Here is a 22,818-nt window from a genome sequence, read left to right as displayed (position 1 = left end):
TTGGCGGCGGTCCGATGTACATATCGATTCTTGAGTTGTGGCTAAAATGTTTGGAAAAAACATGTAAACATGTAAAACATGTAAAAAATGTTTCGTGAGGTCGCAGGGAAGTAGACCTTTGGCCACCAAACTCTAAATGACTTCATCCTCGGGTCCAGACTGACTTTTTGTGCCAAATATGAAGAAATTCCCTCCAGTCGTTCGTGAGATATCGCATTCATAAACATAATGCCTCTAGCCCCGGTTGTCTCCAGCGCGGATACATTATATATAGAATATAATATTACCAGACTAAGTGTTTAGCCAATAGCCTATCACTAATCTTGATTTAAATGTATTATTTGAGTAAATGTATTATTTAAATCAATAAACTTTATTACATATTTATATGCGCCATATTGTACAGAAGGAAAACAGCAGGGGAGGGAATTCAAAGTCACGTTTTCTTTTCGTCTTTTAGCAAAGCACCCTGGGAAACTATAAACTAGAACACACCCGTTGGCACACACCCCCAAACGGAGGGCACAATGTCATCAAAGGTCATGTTCAGTCACCTTAACTTCTCCCGTTTAAAAAAAAAAACATTTCATAGAAAATATGAATCAGAAAGAAAAATCACCCTTGTGCACCATCTAGTTTGCTAATTAGTAATTGAATAAAAAGAGTAATTAAAGCAGCTTCAGTGCATTAGCTAAGTGTCCTGAAAGCTGGGGAGTACAACAGTGCAAGTGTTAGCATCTGATTTATTGTCTTTAATTTAACCAATATGAGCAGTGCTGGTAAGTTTACACCGAGGCAATATACTGAGCCTCCTTCCATAAATGAACACAGTTTCTATTAAACTGACGGCCCTTTGCTGTAGTGAAATAAAATGAAAACACAGTTTTCGGCGGCCACCCATCGAGATTTAAAGAGTGTCTCGTTCTGATAAAAAAAAAAAAAAAAGTCACATATTATATTTCTCTTGTGTCGCACAAAGTTAGCTCAGCATAACAAGCGTCCAGAAATGTTTCATCCCACGGTCTTTAAATGCGGCACATATGATACGCTGAGGCATTTATTCCTGCAGTGAGCGACTACCTACTTTCCACTGTGTGCCGGGTTTAATAGCCTCATACGCTTATCATGTCGGAGTGATATCTTTGTTTATTGCAGCCCTTTTATCGTGAGCTCAGCATGTCTTGCTGGTTGCAGGCCTGTGGCTGGGGCTCAGCAGCCAGACTGAGGTTCAAACCGCAGCCACGGGCTACCGTATGTTTAAAAGCATGCATTCTTGGGTATACGTGGGAGTGACGGACAGGCCAAGGTTGCGTCTTTCTTTCTGTTTTTTTTAATGCTGAGAAGACGTTTCTTAAGCACTCATCGCGTCCTTGAGTGAGGTCATCAAGATAGACCCCCAAAAAAACGGAAATGATTCACATGGCTGGTGACCTCATACCAGTCGTGTGCCCGGGGGAACTCTAAACTGAGCCTCACCAGTTGACTCACACCGCCGAGCTCGGCATGATAACATCAAGGTTCATGTTTGCGCCTTTCAGTCAGCGCCACTTCCCCCGGGGAGGTGGGTTTAAAAAAAACACGTCCTGGTGCAGCATTTAGGAGTAAAAGAGAGGTGCAACATAATAACAGTGTCTATACATTGCTAGTCCAGTGTGCTGAATGCAACTGATGTTTTTTAATCATACAATGTATTTTTAAGCTACAAAAACTAGCTAGCTTTGACTCGAAGATGCAAATATCATTTTGCCTGAAATTTTAAATCACGTAGTGATACAATTATTCATCTGTTAATTACAGAAATACACCTGCAACAGTCTTGATAATGTTTTAGAATTTGACAAACAACAAAACAAAGAGTCTGCAGCCATGCTAGCCATGTTTAGCTATGCTAACATGCTTAGGTTCGGCACCTTAGCTTAGCATGTTAGTTTGCTGAATTTGCTAAAGTACCCGGGAATAAAAATGTTGCATTCTCTGTACACTCCAAGAGTATATTTTTGTCCTGCATGGTGGACATGCTGATATATAAGATTGTATTAATGCATTCAGATCGCAATCGCAATAATAGTCGTATGCTACGTGCAAAAGCACATACATGTGCTCATGTATGAACGTGCGGTTTGGGGGTCCCGGTTTGGCATTGTTGCCGATATGGTCTCCTTATGACAACCAAGGTTCTGACCATCCATCCTGAGGACGCTATGAATGTCTGTAAAAAATAGTTTGGCGAGTCATCAAATTGTCAAGACATTTGGTGCCCCTAGAGGAAAAAGCCATTACGACTAATCTTCTGGGCACCGTTGATATTTGTACAGTCCACTCAATAGTTGGAAAGACATTTTGGTCTGGACTGAACCATTTTTAACAGTCTGAGATCACAGAAATACGTGCAAGGGCGTGTTTGGTGGTGGAACGTAATGCGTTGAAATTATTTGGTAGCCCCAAGGAAACGAGGCCAATGGAAAGTCAATCGTCAACACTGACTTAATGCAATTCTGCCCAACTTGTTTCTGCGCTGGTAATTTCTCGTATCTCATTGCAAAAACCTTGTTTTTTGACTGTTGATGGTACTAAACAAGCAATATGAAGATGTAGAATCAAAGGCTAAACTTTCTATAGGTATAATAATAGATGTTGTATTTGCAGTTTTTCTACTTTTTCAATGCAGGATTATAAACCAAGAGGTTGGAAAGGCCCGGCCCCTTTGCTTGCATAAACGAATATATTTACCACAGCGTCTGACGTGCAGACATCTCCAAATGCACAATCAGCAAAAAAAAAGATCTTCCTCATGAAGAATGCTGTCTGAAAAAGAGATTGGCTTGAATCCCATTGTCCATACCTCAAGGCTTATTCAACCACTTTTATGCTCTTCTGCTTTGTGTGTGCTTTTTTATGGTTTCTACACATCAGAAGCTGCAATAAATATTTTAAAAACAATTTTTGCAAGCAAGGTGCTTGTAACATTCATCATGTTGATTCACTCTGGGGTTTTTGAAAGCTCCGTTTTCCGTTTTCTCAATTTTATGTGGACACGAGGACTCTAAAGCAGATACAGTATTTCATTGTTCTATTGAGCGTGTGTGGCATTAGCATGCTGCAGAGGAGCTCTTTTTAATCTTCAATCTCAGCAGGGGTGATAAATACCATTTAACAGAACATAAATGTCAAACGCAAACTATAAAACCCAGCGGCTGATTTGTCACAAGGTTTTAGGTAAAATGGCAAGAATGTCACTTGAAATGCTGCTGTGCTATTATTCATCTGGCGTAGTGCGGACTGTTTGATTGCAGATCGTAATGTCACTGTGCTCATTTAACCAACGGGAAAAGCTTTTCATCAGTACATGTATGGAAAAATCAAAAAAAAACAAAAAACACCAGGAGCTCCGTAGTTGTCGGTGCAGCCGAGCGGGCTTCACGTTGATTTGTTGATGAGGTGTTTAGTTGCAGAACGAGAGGTGGTCTCTCTGCATAATATGAGGATAGAAAAAGTGGGACAATACAGCGAGAGAGCACATGCATAAACACAACTTCCAGTGACACAACATCTCCACAGACGAGCTGCAGTGCATTTTAAATGACGTTCTGTTTATACCAGCAAAAGTTTGGCGCATGAGTTGAGTTCAAATACAGCAGATAACATAACAAGTAACATACAAGTTCATGTGAATGTGTTTCCACCGAAGGATGGGCGTTTTCTTCCAAATCTACTTTTTCCAGAGCAGTATATTTTTTAAGTAATTTCATTAATTTGGTTATTTGTATTTATTTACATCTTCTATAGTTACTAGTCTGGAGTCCACACAGTAAAATAATATAATTCACAAAAGATTCATTTATTTTATATCAACATTTGTGGCAATTAATTAGATAATTGGTAAAATGATTTTCGATGAACAGACAAACTTTATCGTCACTTTAAGAGATTTTTACTTTGTACTACTCGTTTCAGTGTCCGTGGTTCAGCCAACTAGGAGCAAGTAAAGCAGTCTTACTTTGAACTAATTCAAGTTTTAAGGGATTTTAATGTGTAGCAGACTGCATTAAATTGACCAATTGTCATTTATTAAAACATTGTCATAATTACCAGAGTGAGCAAAGGCTGCTGACATTGAATGCTCCTTCCCATTTTCTCTTTAATACTGTCAATATCTTGTGACCATGGAAAAAAGCCAAGTTAAGGTGGTAATTTAATTTGAATCATTTGTTCCAGCTCCTTGAACAAAAGACACCTAGCTTTTAACTCTTTAATGTACTTAATTTGCTATCGAGTTGGAATTAGTCATCCGTATTATGCAACTAAACCTCACATGCCTTGGTTAGGGCTTTATAGTCACTGTATGAGCAGAGTATCATCTGCATACATGATTATTTAAAACAAAAGCTTTGGTTTTGCCCCACACTAAACCAATAATCAGCGCTCTCAACAATCAAATGATCATCATGTTTATCAAGTAAAAATGGCAAAATATCACTTTTTTCAGCACCTTAAATATTTTCCATTTGCTGTTTTTTTTTAAATATATTATAGACCATTTTTATAGTTGTAAATATAAACATTAAAAGTGTGTCCCAGTGTATTTCCTCCCTATATTATAGAGGTATGTAGGCGTAACATAATCTGACAGGAAGTCAACATGGGCCCCAGCTGTTTCCGCGCAGTGCAATTCCTTTTAAAAAAAGGTCAATAAGCAATTTTGAATCCATGATCTTGACCTTTTGGGAAAACTGTGCAAAAGGAGAATGTGCATCACTGTTTTCGGAGATCGTCGCCACCAAGTGATTCATTTAATTTGCCAGATATTGTTTAAGATACCTGGGTTGAGTTTAATTAAAAACAGGGTGGCAGCAGCTAGGTAGATGGAGAGATGGATAGATAAGTAGATGCTCTTAGGTATTTGTCTCTTCTTATTAATTTTTAAGTCGGGGTGATGACACAAAGCCTTCTCTCGCAAATTGCTGAGAGTTTCAATTAACTGGTGTGGCGAGGAGGAGGCGAGAGAGCTGGCTGCTGGGTAATGAGCACGGCTCACTGAGGGGCCTGTGTGACGGGGCCGACAGAGGAGACCGGATAGAGGAGACCGGATAGAGGAGACCGGATAGACGAGGCCGGGTAGAGGAGACCGGATAGAGGAGACCGGATAGACGAGGCCGGTTAGAGGAGACCGGATAGAGGAGACCGGATAGAGGAGACCGATAGAGGAGGCCAGATAGAGGAGACCGGATAGAGGAAACCGGTAGAGGAGGCCGGATAGACGAGACCGGATAGACGAGACCGGTAGAGGAGGCCGGATAGAGGAGACCGATAGAGGAGGCCAGATAGAGGAGACCGGATAGTGGAGGCCGGATAGTGGAGGCCGGATAGAGGAAACTGGTAGACGAGACCGGATAGACGAGACCGGTATAGGAGGCCGGATAGAGGAGACCGGATAGATGAGACCGGTTAGAGGAGACCGGATAGAGGAGACCGGATAGAGGAGACCGGATAGAGGAGGCCGGATAGAGGAGACCGCATAGAGGAGGCCGGTTAGAGGAGACCGGCTAGAGGAGACCGGATAGACGAGACCGGATAGACGAGACCGGATAGACTAGACCGGATAGATGAGACCGGATAGATGAGACCAGATAGAGGAGACCAGCTAGAGGAGACCAGCTAGAGGAGACCGGATAGAGGAGACCGAATAGAGGAGACCGCATAGAGGAGGCCGGTTAGAGGAGACCGGCTAGAGGAGACCGAATAGAGGAGACCGCATAGAGGAGGCCGGTTAGAGGAGACCGGATAGAGGAGGCCGGTTAGAGGAGACCGGCTAGAGGAGACCGGATAGACGAGACCGGATAGACGAGACCGGATAGACTAGACCGGATAGATGAGACCGGATAGATGAGACCAGATAGAGGAGACCAGCTAGAGGAGACCAGCTAGAGGAGACCGGATAGAGGAGACCGAATAGAGGAGACCGCATAGAGGAGGCCGGTTAGAGGAGACCGGCTAGAGGAGACCGAATAGAGGAGACCGCATAGAGGAGGCCGGTTAGAGGAGACCGGATAGAGGAGACCAGCTAGAGGAGACCGGATAGAGGAGACCGAATAGAGGAGGCCGGTTAGAGGAGGCCGGTTAGAGGAGACCGGATAGACGAGGCCGGCTAGAGGAGACCGGCTAGAGGAGACCGGATAGAGGAGACCGATAGAGGAGGCCAGATAGAGGAGACCGGATAGAGGAAACCGGTAGAGGAGGCCGGATAGACGAGACCGGATAGACGAGACCGGTAGAGGAGGCCGGATAGAGGAGACCGAATAGAGGAGGCCGGTTAGAGGAGGCCGGTTAGAGGAGACCGGCTAGAGGAGACCGGCTAGAGGAGGCCGGTTAGAGGAGACCGGCTAGAGGAGACCAGATGTCGGCGGTCAGGTCGGCTCCAGCTTACCGTGGCCTGCTGCTTCTCTGCTCTCTCGTTTGCCTCGTCCAGCTGCTTCTGCAAGGCGGCCTGGAGGGACTTCATCTCCTCCCTGTCAAGTGAGAGGGAAGTGAGAAAAACCTGGTTAGCACATCGTCTTCACACTCAGAGGCCCCGCCGCTTTGCCACAGCGTGGCCTTCTTTAAATATATCACTGTTCAGAGTCATTTTGCACAGAAACGTATTTGTGTAAAGTGTGTTTATACTAGAGTACAGTAGTAGAAGTAAGTTTACTTCTGTTGAATAAAGAAGAAAATCCGCAATTTGCATGCTGTGACCTGTTATAATGGTATAAAATAATTCATGATGTTTTAGAGCACTTAGACAAAAGGGCTGAAGAGGAAACGTTGATTTAATCGCAAGGATCTTTGCACGTGTGACATTTGCATTCGTACAAGGCAGTTTCACAAATTCAAGAATCAAGAAGCACACATTTTTCTTTATCTATAGAGTAAATTATGCAATAATGCAAACCATCCTACCTTAACAATGGCAATGTAATTAGCTAAGGGATGAGGACGCGTTTGTTAAATGTTGGCTGCCAAACTGAATAACAAGAGAGCTATGAATTGCTTTTGATGAACCTTTCAAGCACAGTCACACATTTGTCTTGATTAACCTTTTGGCACATTTGTTTTTTTGCATTGATTTTTTTTTTTCCTCACAAAATGTAACATCATTTCCCTGTATTTTCCAAAGACAGCCTACAGTTTAACAAACACACAGCAAGGCAAATATCAAAAAAGGAAAATCTCTCAGATTTTACATAACAATTTTCAAATCGTTCAATAAGGGGATGTATAAAGAAAGCATAGTGTGCACTAGCGCATCCATCAGGTTGTATTATGTAGAAGCATATGAGCATGTGGAGCGCTCCACACTGATTTTAATGCATGCTGTATGTAGACTGGCGCTACATTCTTTATGCGTTCACCATAAATGTTAATGAATTGGTATGCGATGGGTATTTCAGTCCTGTTTGATGCCCCTGTGCACAGATAACAACGATGCACACTGAATTATGAATCAAGTGGGCAAGTGATGTGGGTCAGTGGTTCCAAAAAACGCTGGTTGAAATCACATCACAAGGCAGCCCGGATAAATTAGAGGTAACGTTCTATTTATCGTTTCCAAGCCCGGCTGTGAGTTTAAAACTCCACGACGTTGTCGGGATCCGCCGGAGGTGGAGCCAGGCGGCCGACGTCTGTATGGAAAGTATCTCACCGCTCGACAGCAATATACCTTTTGTATTTGATATGCCGCTGGTATTGTCTCTTGGCATAAATTCAGCCGAGCAAACATTTTTCTTCACAGCGACCAGCCAACCGCCGCTGCGCTGGCATTTCATTTATATTCTCATCTCCTGCATCCGACCGAGGCTGGGGAAATGTTTTTTTTTTTGCAAGCAGGATCAAAACTGACCACACTGACAGAAAAGGGCACAGTTAAATGCGCTGTTGACATGTGTACCTTGAAGGCAACACAAGGGGCAAAGGAGCACCGGCGAGTGCAAATAGGTTGAGAAGCAGGTCAAAGTCAAATGAATTGTTAAAATGTAAAAAAAAACTGTCTGGTCTGTTGGTAAACATTTTTCTTGCATTACAGTTTGTGGCAAAAACATATTTTCAAAAAGCAATCAAGCTGCTGTTAAAGAGTTGTCAAAAATAAATGACTTGCAATGAATCACCTGTCTGCGCCCACCGCGATGGAGACGGCCAGTAATCACACTTGGCGGGTATAGAACTCCAAAATTGGATTCATAACACTTTGAGAAAATTGCAGCTCACAAATGCAACGTAGGCAACATTGAGCCACGCCTGCTGCATTTTGGTTTTCTAGCCGGATGACATGTGAGAGCGGCCGTGGCCTGGTGATAGGCTATTGATTGGCTATCAAGATATTGCCCACAGTAGGCTGGACTTCAATCAGGCTGACATTTCAGAGAGCATGAAGGCCACAAATGAGTCCTAATCATTAAAAGTCTCATTTACACACAGCATTAATCAGACGACTCTAACTGGTGAAGCACTTTCGGTAAACACTTTCCCTGCCCTCTTGCAAAAAGATAAAGCACTAAATCACGGTTGCTTTTTCCACCAAAAGCAGACGGGCGTATTATTTTTATAATATACAAGAAGGATTTACGATTGGATTATGTTTTATCCGCCTGCTCCTGTGTACGCGGCCATGTAAAAGCAAACAGGGCACCTTGGAATAACCCGCACCAGTACGAGTGAGACGATATTGAAAGGTCTGCGACGTCTTGCTATTGCACAACATGCTGTGATCCAATGGGGACACGGGATTTTCCGCCAAAGGTAAAAACCAGTCAGAGGTCTTTTTCGGACATAATGCAAAAAATGTTGTGCGGATAAATCACACGTGAATTAAAGTATTCAATCCATCTCTCGGCCTATAAGCTTGTCCACATTGTATCTGAGTTTTTTGTTGTTGTTGCTGTTTCCAATATCTGCAAATTTTGGATGCCAAGAAAAACGAGTTCATCCATCGCAATTAATAGACATAACAATATGATCCATTTGGCCTCAACATCTGTGGAAGTAAAGCCGTTGATCTGGCTCGTTGATGGCCGAGAAATAGGAACAAAGTGAATATACCACCTGTGTTTTCGTGAAAGTTGCGAAGATTTTTGTACCCATACTAAGACTGGTTTATCTCCTCAACCACAAGGGCTATTTGAATAATTACAGTGTCATAAGAACAATAACACTTCTGAGATTAGTTAAGATGTGTATATAGCAGTTTATAATACGGGTAGATCAAATCAAGCATTCTGATTGGTTGAGAGTGAGTCACGAGGTGTAGTTTATTCAGCCATAAAGTACTGTACAGCCTGTTTACATTTAGAGCGTTCCATATCAGTGCACACTTAAAATAACAGGTAGATTTAAATTGCGCGATAGTTAGTTGTCATTTCAAGCTTGACAGTTACCAAACATGTTGGTGTAAACTTTGATATTGTAACGTCCCGCAGACGTTGGTTTCCTTAACTTGCAGGTGTACTGCTTGAGTGTTCACAGCATTGCAATGGGGCTCTTCGCTAACAGTAACGTTAGCTCAAACGGAACAGCTAACAAGCTCACGTAGCATCCCCCACACTAGCATAACGAACGACAACACACACGTCACTTCCTCCCTAAAATGAGATGAGGAATGAAAAGGGTTTCACCACAAAATCTGGACAATTTCTAGTGAGAGATAATTACGTCGGTAATTTCCCGACGCGAGGCAAGTTCTCTAAACATCATGGAGGAGAAAAATGACGGCGAAAAGACGGACAGAAGCAGCGAGAGCACTTCTTTACATCGGTGGCTGCGTGTCATCCTCCACCTGCTTCCAACCGACCTGGTCAGTAAATCGCAGATTCACTGACCAGGCAGTCAGTTTTATAGTCCCGTATGCGCGTCGGGCCTAACAACTCCCTTGAACAGTACATTATTGCACGACACAGTACTGCCTCTCGTACCTTATTGCTTAAATATGTGTTACTGGTTAAAAGTGGTTGATGATGAAACACCGGAAAAATAAAGAATCCAGGATGAATATCTCAAAGGTAGCATGAAGAATTTTCTTTCCTCCTTCTTACCGGTCACTCCCCTGCACACTTCATATTTAAACACTCATGCCTTCACATACATAGCATGTGGGTTTACTATAGTAAAAAAACAACAATGATGATTGGGTGTTATTGAGAGACGTTTCAGGGGATATTCTTTATGGCATGTTGTTGCTCCAACTTTACAACTTCATGGAGAAGGATTTCACAGGCCTTAATATGTATTACTTGTAATTAAATGCTTACACAACACTTATTTGATGGGGGTGACTGCAAACAGCACATGGATAAGATTTGATTCATTCATCAGCCATAATTGATTCTGCTTATTATAAATTGCTCACATACATTTTTTATGATACTGTCGGTCACTCATGTGTAAATCATCCACGATGCTTCACTTTACCTCTGTTTGTGGCTGAGCTCCAGAATCCTCTGCACATCCTTCTTGGCCACTGAGTCATCGTTTTTTAGCAACTATAAAAAAAAAAAAGAGAGAGCAGACAACACTCAAAGTGAGAATTATTTCAAAGCACCCACAACAGAAGTGGGTAAAAACAAATACACTGCACACACGTTCCTTGTGTCAAAATGCCCCCAGGGGTTCAAGGTTACGAGTTCCTTCAAGCAACAATCAAAAGCTTCAACTTTGTGAGCTATACATGTAGCATACTGAGGAATCATGAGATACTTTAGGTGAACATTATTGTATGATGGCGCAGATGTAAAATGGTGTTGATGCTCCCCAAAAGACGACATAGCCGATAACAATCAGGTGATAAATGTCTTCCAAAGAACTTAACGAGGGTACAGATTGGGTTCTGCTGGCGCATAACCACCTGCCTGATGGGTAATTATGGATTAGTTAGGTCTCTGATTGCCTTACAAGCCCTCCAAGATATTTTTAATTTGTTATGAGCTGAACAGAAATCTCCAGACTTCTAAGAAAATGTGGACTCAAAGGGAGAGAAAGCGTCTCTTTAAATTGCGCTTGAAGGGGAAATCTGTGGCAATTAACACCACAGTTATGGAAATAAACTCTCAGAGGAGTTTCTCAATTCACTTCATGTTCATTTATGTTAAAGAGAAAGAAGAGAGAAAGGCAACAAAAATAGCTATTGTCAATAGAGAAGTTGTAGTCACTTCACAGCTGTGAAGTTAGACAAATAAAATGGCTTGGAATTGTATTTTATGAGCAGAATTACGCCTTCTCTCTGTTGTGATATCGCCTCGAAATCAATAATTGCATCGTCTGTCATGGCACTACGAGTCGAACGACCACTTTTCAACAAAAAAAAATAGGATGATAAAAGTTTATTTTGTCATCTGAAAACAGGTGTGCTGTTTGGATGCACTTTCATTTTATCATTTGGATGCCAGAAATCATCAAATACACATTCTGGCCATTTTCCAAAGTATATATATATAATTTATTTATTTTAATTTTTGTGCATATGTGTATACATTTCAGGTGGTAAATAAAAATACCTGGAGATGTTTGTGTGATTTGATTCTCCACTACATTACGCCATAAGACAACCCACCATACTTGGCCCACTCTCACACATGATAAGACCCACAGCAGAAGCCTCTGCAGTTCTACATTATCACAGCGAATAAGGTGATAATTTACACATCCTACATTAGCACGTCAAAACTAAATGGACTTCATGTTCACTGGATCTGTCCTTCCCGTACATCACTGTAAATAAAGATCTGCAGCATGAGATCACAGGATGGGTCTCCAACTTAATCATTTAAGCAACAGAACAGCTACTTTTAAATTGTGTGTAATTGCCGTATGCCATTGTCGTTCAAAGTACAATCCACATTGTTGCCAAAGTCCACAGTTAGATGCAGTGGCGACTTCTTCTCGGGATGTAACCAAGGAGCCGGTGCCAAGAATACACTCCCCATCACACGGAGCTCAATAACGAGCATCGCTAACCTCCAGCTACGGGTTACTCGTTAAAACTATTAACACTTCCTCCATCAAATCTTTCCAGGAATACAAACTGCTTCTCCCTGTGGACTTGATCCTTTTTGTTGTTGTTGTAAAGTTCATGATTTATATGTCATATGTAGACGATGTTTTCCCCCCTGAAGAATAAAGTTGTTCCACAGCACACTTTTTCCAAATCTAGCCCAACCTGTCCCTGGACCCGGTGAGCTGGCGCAGGGCCCAGGGCGGAGATTGATGGCAACCTAGCTAGCCTGGAGTGAACAGACATCAAAGCCTGATCCTGGGGATGATGATAGTCCATGTGAGCTTCTTTTTTTTCAGACACATGGGACATATCTTGCACACACACATGCAGGGGAAGAAATTTGCATCTAACCTTTTTTTCCCCTGACTTCCATTGGCCCACAACAGTGGCCTGAAGCCTGACAACAGCCACTATTCTGCAAAGGAGGAACCATCACTCAGACTGCAGCTTTAGGAAGAAACCGCAGGGCACCCGAGGTCTAAATGGTGGAGGTGTGGACATTTCTCCATTCTGAGGCTACATCCACACTGCAACTTTTTGGTTTGGAAACGCATATCTTTTGCTACGTTTACGCTGAACGTCCGCACTACTCCGGAGTTTTGCTACCGCCGCTTGGTAAGTTTGAAAAGGAACAGGTGCTCTAAACAAAGAAAAGCATAAATGTTCTCCAGTACGACGGGATCTTCAGCCTCCCGGCAGAGCTACGAGTGTGAAAACATCGGAAACTAGTTACGTTGAGTAAATATTGAACAATAATCCAGTGAAACGTCGACTTGGAAGTGTACATTTGGTGCAGTTACTAAAACCAAATAGGAGTCCAAGAACTACCAGTAAAAAAATAAAGTGTAAAACACCATAGGCATTCAGTGCCCAAGTTAAAATTTCAAAAACCTTACTGTTGTAGATAACAGCACACTTATTATACACTGCAGAAGGACATGGTTTAGCTTTTGTAGTGTTCATGAGGTAGTTCACACAGACACTGGTATTGAAAAAATGCAGCTTTTTATATTACAGACTTTTGTAGTCTAATATTTGAGAGTATTGTAGTGTTTTTTAAGCTTAGTTTGTTACATTTGGACTTGTAAATCTATATACATTATTGTTTGTGTACATTACAATGCATGAAATATGATAATTAATAAGGGATATTATTTTGAAGATTGTGTAATGGACTTGTACATTACACAATGCTTGTATGCATATGAAGGTCACTGTTTTTATGAATGATTAATGTGTGAATGGAGTTTAAAACAACGTTTGCATAGTACATGTGGATGCCAGGGTACTGTTTTATTAGAAGGAAATGTAGTTCTCTTGTTCGCCTGAGGTGGCGGCGCTGAATATTGACTTTTGAGATTTCTAGAGAAGAAGAAGAATAGCGCCGCCCATGAAGCTGCAGGCGAATGAATAAGTAAAAAGGCACGAAAAGGTGTGAAGTAATATAACTAACCAATGGAAGGGCCTTATGTAGCTCTGTGAATGTGTGGGATAAACTAACACGCGACAGCTGACTGGAGGACAGACTGTGAATCTGTGAGCAAGAGAGGGCGTCAAGCGAGAATGCATACGCTGTTTTTGTGATTAACCTTTTATTAAATACTTTTTAATTATATCTCATCGCATTCCGGACTATTACTTCCCATGATCACCCGGGATTTAAAGAATACTGGTTCAGTATTTTCTAGATAAAAAAGGAGTTAAGCTTGTATTCATTGATGAAAAGGTAGCCATGCGCAGTAATCAAGACAACTGAGGATGCATTGCTATGCATTGCATCCTCAGTTTTCTATATTACAGTTGTGCATCCGAATCTTTGACAGGGGAATCGTAATCTAAATGTGAGGCTAGGGAAGATTCACACTGCTAAATGTCCAAGAGGGATGCATATTTTTGCAGGATTATTGTTGCATACACTAATGCGACTGAAATATACTAAATGATTCAAATATCTGAATGTATAATTGAGATTCTTTTCTAGTTATTGCCAAATGCCAAAATGAAGTTGACCTAAACTGAGTGGTGGGAAGTGTTGTGCAGTGTGTATCTGGCACTGAGGTAATTGTTTTGTGAAATGCTCATATAATTATAACAGAGTTCTTTATAGTACGTTACCCAATGAAATGTCCGAGACCAGCGTTTGCAACATGGATACTAATCCTGGTTACAATCCACCTGAAGCTGCCTTATTTTTATTCTTACATTATGCAAAATCAGCCTTGCTCTAGGAGTCAGGGTAAACATATCGCATCTTTGGTTTCAGGCCAAATTTAATTAGGGCAAAGTAAAGTTGAAGAAGACCAGCAGATGCACAGCGGGGTGTGTGTGTGTGTGTGTGTGTGTGTGTGTGTGTGTGTGTGTGTATGTATACAAACATCTTCAGATGACAATATTTTTCATTTCTAAAAACTCGTCTTGAGGGAGCTACACGTTTGTTTACATCCTGGTTTATAAGGGTCTCCAACATTCTTTCAGAATTAATGTGTGCCATTAATTAAAATGAACTTTACTAGAAGAAGTAGCTCAGGCTATCCTGTTACGCTAACACTGTTTTAAGGATGGACCTGTTTCGTTTTGTTCTCCCATGAACGACTCAAGCTAACGCTTTATAATTTAGACAATATTACGGATCCAAGACGAAACCGACAGAAGGGTGGGACTCAGTAAAAAAGTAGCAATTGACCATTCGCTAAGCCCCGCCCCACCCTGCTATAATTCATCACGCTGTCAGAGCTACCATGGAGCCCACACTGTCAATAACTGGAAGTAAATTTCAGAAAATAACTCCCAGCTCGTGCTAAACAGTAGTTTACCTTTCCTTCAAGCAGAGTATTGACGCTTACAGTTAAATGCTTTGAAAATGGGATGGAGCAGTGTTTGCATTTTTTGTGAATTGCCGTCCCGTCAATCTCTCCCGTTCTTTTAGAAAGCTCTTTGCAACGGCTGGTGTCATTAGCGCTAAAAAAGAAATGCACTCACTAATTGATCTGCTTTTCCGTCTCCGCATTGCTTTTTTCAGCAGATGTGTTTTCCAGTAACGCATCACATACACAACAATGGGTGGGCTCACCAAATTGAAAACAAAAACATATGCGCATTAACATTTAAGAGCAGCTTTTACAACAAATTGCTCGAAAAATAAGTGGGAAGAGTCGTGGGTTTTCCCGGCCATCATACGGCCGACAATAGAGGATTACTTCCGGCTCCAGACCCACGGCCGACTAAGCCTTCCAACATTGCTGTGTCTTTCAAACAGAAACAATGCATTTCCAAACCTGCAGGTTGCCTTTTATGCTGTCCAGCTCCTTTGATGTCTTGGAGAGCTGGTGCAGGATGCTGCTCCGTTCACTGAAGACCTCCTTTAGCCTCTTTTCCAGCCCATCGTAGCGTTGTCTGTTGAGAGAACGAGAGGGTGAGACTTCACTATTAAATGTCTGCCTGCTGGCTGGGAGAATTCACTCATAAATGGCACCCTTGGGAGAATAGAGGCGTTTTAAACCTGATTAAAAGCACTATTGTGAAAGGGTAGAGCAATAGGTGAGAGAACTAATATCTACTCAGAGCAGTCCCTGGGATGAATGAGAAAGAAAAAAACTTCTATTCCTTTCAATCAATTTTTGTATAGGCTCGTTTTAAAGAGGGTCTTTTGACCAGAGCTATGCCCTGTATCTCCGATAAAATAAAATAAAATCCATGTAGTCCATACAATTATTAAAAGGGGGGAATTATACAGGGCACATTCGTCAACTCCTGTTTTCCTCCATTGAAATGGCACAGTGGAGGTGTTCCTGTCATTTATTACTGAGCTTCCACGGAGGCAAATATCGCTTGACAGAATGTTTGCATGAACTATAGCCATAATAAATGTTTGGTTTTTTATTGCGGGGGACATACTGTAATCACTACTGAGTGTCTGGGCACAAAGAAGACCAGGGCACAAAAAGAAGACATTAAAAGGGACCTGTGGACCGACAGAGGAGCTGGCTAAAAGATGACCCAACAAATGTGGCATCTGGTGGCTCCGTAGTTGACGACTTAATTTAATTGTACGCCCCTTTAATCGCCATGATCAGAGTAAGAGTTACGAGTCACCGCCTGACACACATCTAAATACATCTTTCATTTAATCTAACCTCCTTGTTTACGGACTCGAGGACGGCAACAACTCTTCTGGGAGGTGTTTAAAATTAAGTGTATCTGAATGTGCTACCCTGCTCGTAAAATAGACTCAAGGCCGTGCATTTCCCATAATGCCCATACATCTGATTACTTTGATGACCCCGTGGAGCTTCTAATTGTTTATAATCTATATAATCGACCTTCCCTTCTGCAGATAGCAGCGAGCAGACATGGGGAAAAACAAAAAATATCACGTGTCAACACTTTTTTGCAACTTGGCCCAAAAAATGATTTAACAACAAAATTGTACACTGGGACTGTCGGAATAAACGGAGACGGATGCAATGAATAAACCAATTTCACTCTTCAACAGGCCCTATTATATGAGAGCTAATTTGAGATTGATGTATAGAGGTTAATAATCTACACAAAGGGCCTGCAAAATACATGAACACCATGCAGTAAATCCAAGGTTACGTTTGAATTGATAGTAGATGGGTTCATTGGAAAGTTTTGCAGAAACATTTCACGTCTATCTGATAGTTGAAACATTATATTCAGACACACTTATATAAAAGAGAGAGATTTCTTTTTCATGACCAAAATGATTTGCTCTTTTTTTGACCCTCTTATGTAATCAGATGCTCCATATGACAGCAGCAGCTTCAAGCATACACACTCGATATAGCTGAATAATTCCCTACTAAATACATTCACTTTCCGGTTCTCACTTGCTATTGTAGGTTCAAACCCCGCTCACCAAAAAAATAAATAACTGTAATTGCTGGTGCATGGATCCGGGAGCCGCCCCATTATTCTGAATCCACGGCTTCCTTTCAGCCTGGGCCCTCTTCCAAAAAAAAGCCTGCACGACCTTTGTCAAGGATCCCAGCAGCAGATCATACATAATAACACATAAATCACTAATAGAAAAGCAACACCTGGGAAATAAATAAATAACACGGCATACTGAGTCCCACACATGACTCGCTGCCATATGGCATTGCCGGGGGAATTTATTGCAGGTTCAGGCAACGGGGAAAAGGATGGGGTGAGCGATACCTCCCCATCTGCATTTTTATTCAACACCCAATGGAGGAGGCCCTCGGGTATGAAATAAATAAGTCCCATAATTTGAGGCCAACTGACACAGAAACATGTATACCACAAGTCTGGAATCTTTTCTCCACCCGGTCGCGTATAAACTGCTCATTACAGACACAAGGTAACAGCTGCATGACCACACCGTGACCTCCAGAGAGTCCGCTGTTCTAGCAGCCACCTCCCACACAAAGATGGCCTTCTTTTAAAGTCAAGAGAAGTGTGATAAAGAGGGACCAGTGCCTGACAAAAAGGCGTATGATCAGAAAGGGCACCAGCAGGCAGATGGCCATAAAGCAGCGGTGGAGAGATAATGGAATCTTTCATTTTAGACATCTGCAGTTTGAAATCAGTCCCTGGCTGTCTCCGTGAAACTCATCAAACTCCAAGAGGGGAAGCATCATTTATAGGATCCGATTATTGAGGACAAATATTTCCTTACCCTTGAAGTCACAGTGGGTCTCGGAGTTATATGACGCTGACCCTGCAGTGTGGACAGAACTGCTGAGGCACCACTGAATTCTACGGTCAACTTCCAGAGCAAATGGCTCATTAAAGGAAGCCTACATAGTGGCATCCGGCCTCATAGAGAGTGCTGCAGGAGCTCATAGTCCACTGATGACAACTGGCTGGTCTTTGAATACAGCAAGTCATAAAGAAGTGCATCTTTTTTTGGACACTCATTACATAATGTACCTCAAATTATACAGTTTTGCATGAAAAAAAAACTATTTTCTCTTTGTGCCCACCTCCTTTTGTCACCACCATTTAGCATCCCAGGGGAACAATAGGCAAAAACTTTAATTAAGCAAAAAGTACACAATGCAACACACTTTGGGGCGTGAACAACGGTCTCCTGGTTGAAAGTCCTGTGTTTGCTTGACCCGTCTACCTCCCCTTTTTCTGTGTATATACTACATCATTACACTACCAAGCTTTTTCTGTATTAGACTCCCCGGGAATGAGAGCAGGCTGGATGTACCGTATTGTAAAGCTGTAGCCTTCTCTCATCTTTATTTCTTTCCTTCTCCATTTCTTTTGTGCTTTGATATATTTCATATATGCTGTTCGGGAGCATATAAGGAACTGGGGAATCATTATTTTGCCCACGTTGTTTGCTCTGTTGATACAAAAAAAAAATCAATAAAAGTAAAATAAAAATATAGCCGCAAGTGGACATTCCGGGTTCAAGCCTCTAAAGAAGGAAGTTGCTCAATTGCCCCCCCAAAAAAAACAGGCAGCTGCAGAAAGCTGAGCGAAGTCACTTCAGCTGGTTTATTTCTAAATACGGAGTGAGACCAAGCATGCACTTGTTTCTTCAAGACAATGTGTGCAGCCTGTCAAGAATTGCACACTCAAAGTACCAACAGTCTTGGCAATCGGGGAAATGTTTCAACTGTAATTAAAAATATCGAACATGTTTGGTGGCGTTTTGACGAATGCTAATGATTTACATGTTTTGATCTAATTTCATAACACCTATTCTACGGGTTTTGCATTGATTGGTCAACACATTTCTAATTAGTATTCTGATTTGTGTCGGTCCACATTCACGATTTGCATTTGGATCAGTTTGAAGGTACTCGTGGACAAATCCTGCAAGGTTTGCAATGATTGGCTCAACGATTGCTAACTTTTATCTGGCTATGTGCTGAGCCAAGTCCTTTTGAAAACTAACTATGATATCACTAGGCTTTTGATAACTTTGAGAAGTGTGGTGGAAAAACCATCCCAATAGATCTTGGTTTAAGAAGAGTTGTCAAAATCATATTTTTCCGAAAAACTCAAAATGGTGGAAAATCTAGTCCAGTAAATCCAAAAGACTTATTTGTAGAGCACATTGAGCTTGACACAAATTGATTTTCAAGTAAGTCGGACTAGCAGTGTGAGGAATATGGCCTTTCCAAAATTGCATTGTTGGGCGTTAATTACGTTACACGTGGACAATTGAAGTTCTGTGTCACATCGTTTCCAGTTATTGGGCCAAGTCTCATGTCTGTAGTTTCCTTTTCATGTTTTCCAGCTCCCAGGAATTTGAGCCGCTGTCACAGGGGAACAAATGATAACAAACCGAAAAACAAATCCAAAGAGGTTCTGGCCCTTATGAATCCTAAAGAAAACTGAGTTGATACCCATCTGAAAAACACGGCTTCACATTTGTAGAGACAGATCAAACTTAATACAAGGACATTGAGGATATCATCCACCATCTTCTGCTTAGCAATTAACTGCAGAAAAAGAGTCACAGAGGAGCTCAGTGTGTTAGCAGATTGAGTAATCTAACGTCTCCCCCTCTCCGACATTAACTCTCATTGCTATTTTTAGGAAAATTCGCAGGAGACATCCGGCGGTTCAGACGAGGACAAATTAAAGGATTCCCCTGGGCTCAGTGTCTTTGGAGTCTCCTTCACTACCAGACCTTATTATTTTAATACCCACCCAGAGCTGACATCTGAGCACTATCAATCATTCATTCCACATGTCAACTTTACACATAATCCAACGAGCATAATATACACACAGCCAATAATCTGTCCTTTTTCTCCACTCCTCTTGGATTTGAAACAGCCAGAGTAAGACCCTGTTTATCTGTCTTATTTGGCTTATTACTGAAACATCTATCAGCCGTGACGACAAGCAAAATTAACAAAATCCCAAAACCAAATTGGCCACCGAGCTAAGCAAAAAAAAAGTTCATTTTTGCTTTGTTTTGAAGCTTGCATCTTCTCTCGGAATTTGTTATGGATTTGTCAGCAATTTATACTCATGACTTGAAAATCCAAATCTGAACTAAATAAGTGCCACTTGACAGTTCAATTCAGGACAAAGAAGTCCCCTGAACGAACTCTGGGTCCTTTTTGAAGTTTACTCCCAAAGTGCTCTGTTTACTGCACACAGCAGAACACATTATCATCTACCGGTTTTGGGACCGAGCTCAAACACAAATTGTAAAATAGTCACTGAAACGTGTTTGTGTATGAGTCTGAAGGTAATCTTCTTTAAAAAAATACCTTTATGATATTTTTGTTGAAATCATCATTACATTCTGACAAAACACAGATCTGTTATCTGTTTATTCCATTTGGCCCTCATACGATGCCCGGATGCTGTGCACCTGTTCGCCTTCACGTGTTCTGCCCGTCTACTCATTAGCATCAATGGAGTTTCCACAAGCTGCTAGCTCGACAGCTGAGTACTGACAATAGACATTTCCTTGTTTACGTCCATCATGATATTTTTTGGCTTTGGAGGGAGGCCTGAAGAGACTAGCTGTCATTGCTGCAGACTTCCTTGATAGTTATCTTTAAGTACTGCAAGCTACTTTTTGTGGAGGATTATTTAAATCGTTCTCAAGATTACCAACCTTGCCTTTTAAAACAAGTAGTTCTCCCATTTTTCTTCCAGCAAGCAGTCCAGTTAAGTATACTTCATTACACATTACAAGGGGTTATTTTTGTGTTTCCATTTGCAAAAGTTGTGAATGGATGTGTTGAAAATGTTTTGGCCGGCACACTATATGTCCTCTATACCGTACCGGGATGTCACGGCAATGATGCTGCGGCCTTCGCCTAACAATCCCACCAACACTGAAGCGGTTCTATCTGCAGCGGAATAACAGGCGTAGTAAAAAAAAAAAAAAAAAGACCCGGTAAACCAAAAGTGAGTCGTGTGCAATGGAATCGAGCCGAGACGTACCGTGAGGGAAATCCTCACACGTCGCGTGCACTTGTTACATAAACATCTGACGACAGCAGATGCACAGATTGTGTCGGTATTTGTCAGAGGGCCCGACGAGCGCTGCCTCCGAGTGTTGGGCAAGAAAACAAAAAAAAAAACCCTTCCAAAGAGCGAGCGCGGTGCCAAGCGCTACGCATGCTAACGCACCGTGCCATGTCCCCGATTGTAGGATCAAAGTTAAATATTTATTATTTTACAAGGCGGCGGTCACAGAAACCAACAGCTCCAAAGCATAAAAGGAGGTTTATTTGCCGTCATGCAGATTACAGGCAGACAGCGGTTTATGTGCTACTTCCAATTTCAGGCTGGATTAATTATGCCATTAGGAATGGGGGGGGGGGCAAATAAATAGTTTTAATAAGATAGACTGCCCAAGGCCTGTCAGCGCATTAATATATTCCTCTAGCAGAGCATGACCACCATAAGACATCTACAACTGAAGTCAGTCATGTTTACCAACTGTTGTAAAAGCATCGCAGACAGCAGGGAATAATAATTGCATGCATGTCAGGGGATGTCTGGCACGACATCTTCTTTAATTGTTTATTGGAGGAACACAGCTAAACAATTGGTGGTGAGGAAGCTAATTTCCTTTGTCAACAAAAGGTCACGCTAACGCGCAACATATCCAGGATATCTATTGAACATGTACAATTGAGATTTCATAACATAAGATATACCAATTCGAAGCAATGTAAATGTAATGCATAACGGATAATACTGACGCGATTGTAAGTTTAATTTAATGTTTTATTCGTATTACTTTGTACTGAAATCTAACTAATGCCTTTTGTGTCTTATTTGTAATGCCAGTGTTCCCGGAAGCATTCGATGATCAGCTCTCTTATCTTGTACGTTATACCGCTGATTATAGACTACATCAAAGATAATTTATGACTGCCCAAAGCGAACCTGAACTTCTGAAGTTATCTCCCAGCTTGCTAGTTTTTCCAAAAGAAAGTTATTTATCATTTTTTTGGGCAATGGGATGTGTGTTTGTAAGGACACTTGTGTTTTGTTTATGCCACTTTGTGCTACTGACTGCGTTCTTTGTTTCTGACGAGCACAATACTCCCAGATGCCCTCTGGGGTTTTATTGCAGTGAACAAAGTTTTCCTCTCGTCACTGACACTGTGATTGTCGAGGAATAGTTTCTCTTCCCAGCGAATACGTGTTCTAACAATCATGTCTAGTTCACTGAACAAATGATTCTGTTAAGTAAAGAAAGAAAGAAAGGATAGTTAATAGAATAACTATGTATATATCTTGATAAAGCCAAGAAGCAAAATGATAAGTAAGTGTTCCAAATTAGTTCAATTAAAAAAAAACAATCTGATCATATAACTGAAAAATAATGATTTGGAAAGAAAAACCATCCAACAATGAGAGCCTGGATGCATCTGCTAAATAATTAAGTGGAAAGCAATTTCCATTTAAGTACTTTATCATTTAGATAGATGAAATTAAAGTAGTGTAAACCAATTTTACACATGAGCAATAAATGCAGATATTCTGCATATCGCTCTCTTTCTTTAATTATGCGATTGGAATTGAGAGCATGGGGGAAAAATAATGGATTTACTGCCTTCACACATGTTTGTGTGTGGATGTTGACCTCTATGTCATCATGTGTAGACTGTCCAGAAATGTTTTCAACGATTTTGTTTGAATGAATCAGCAGTTGATAAAAAAAAAAAATGACAGTGATGAAAATGATAAATGATCTCTCTATTTTCACATCCTCAAAAAGTGAGTCCTTCTAATCTGCCGATCACTTAAATTACATAACGTCCCACCAAGGGAGGCTTAAGGCATTGAGATAGAAATACTTAACATATTAA

The 22,818-nt window shown here is 41.3% G+C and overlaps 1 protein-coding gene across 1 annotated transcript in view; it reads right to left on the bottom strand.

Annotated features, from left to right (window-relative positions):
- luzp2 (leucine zipper protein 2) overlaps positions 1 to 22,818 on the bottom strand; it is a gene marked incomplete at both ends in the record, with an annotated part of 146,715 nt that overhangs the window by 56,109 nt on the left and 67,788 nt on the right. The window contains 3 exons of the mRNA XM_079216500.1: positions 6,425 to 6,506; positions 10,438 to 10,508; positions 15,295 to 15,412. Coding sequence (XP_079072626.1) covers positions 6,425 to 6,506; positions 10,438 to 10,508; positions 15,295 to 15,412 — 271 coding nt within the window. The remainder of the gene's footprint in view (positions 1 to 6,424; positions 6,507 to 10,437; positions 10,509 to 15,294; positions 15,413 to 22,818) is intronic.

This window comes from Taurulus bubalis (genome assembly GCF_910589615.1).
Source record: "Taurulus bubalis genome assembly, chromosome: 4".
NCBI lineage: Eukaryota > Metazoa > Chordata > Actinopteri > Perciformes > Cottidae > Taurulus > Taurulus bubalis.
This window is presented reverse-complemented; position numbering and strand designations above follow the sequence as displayed.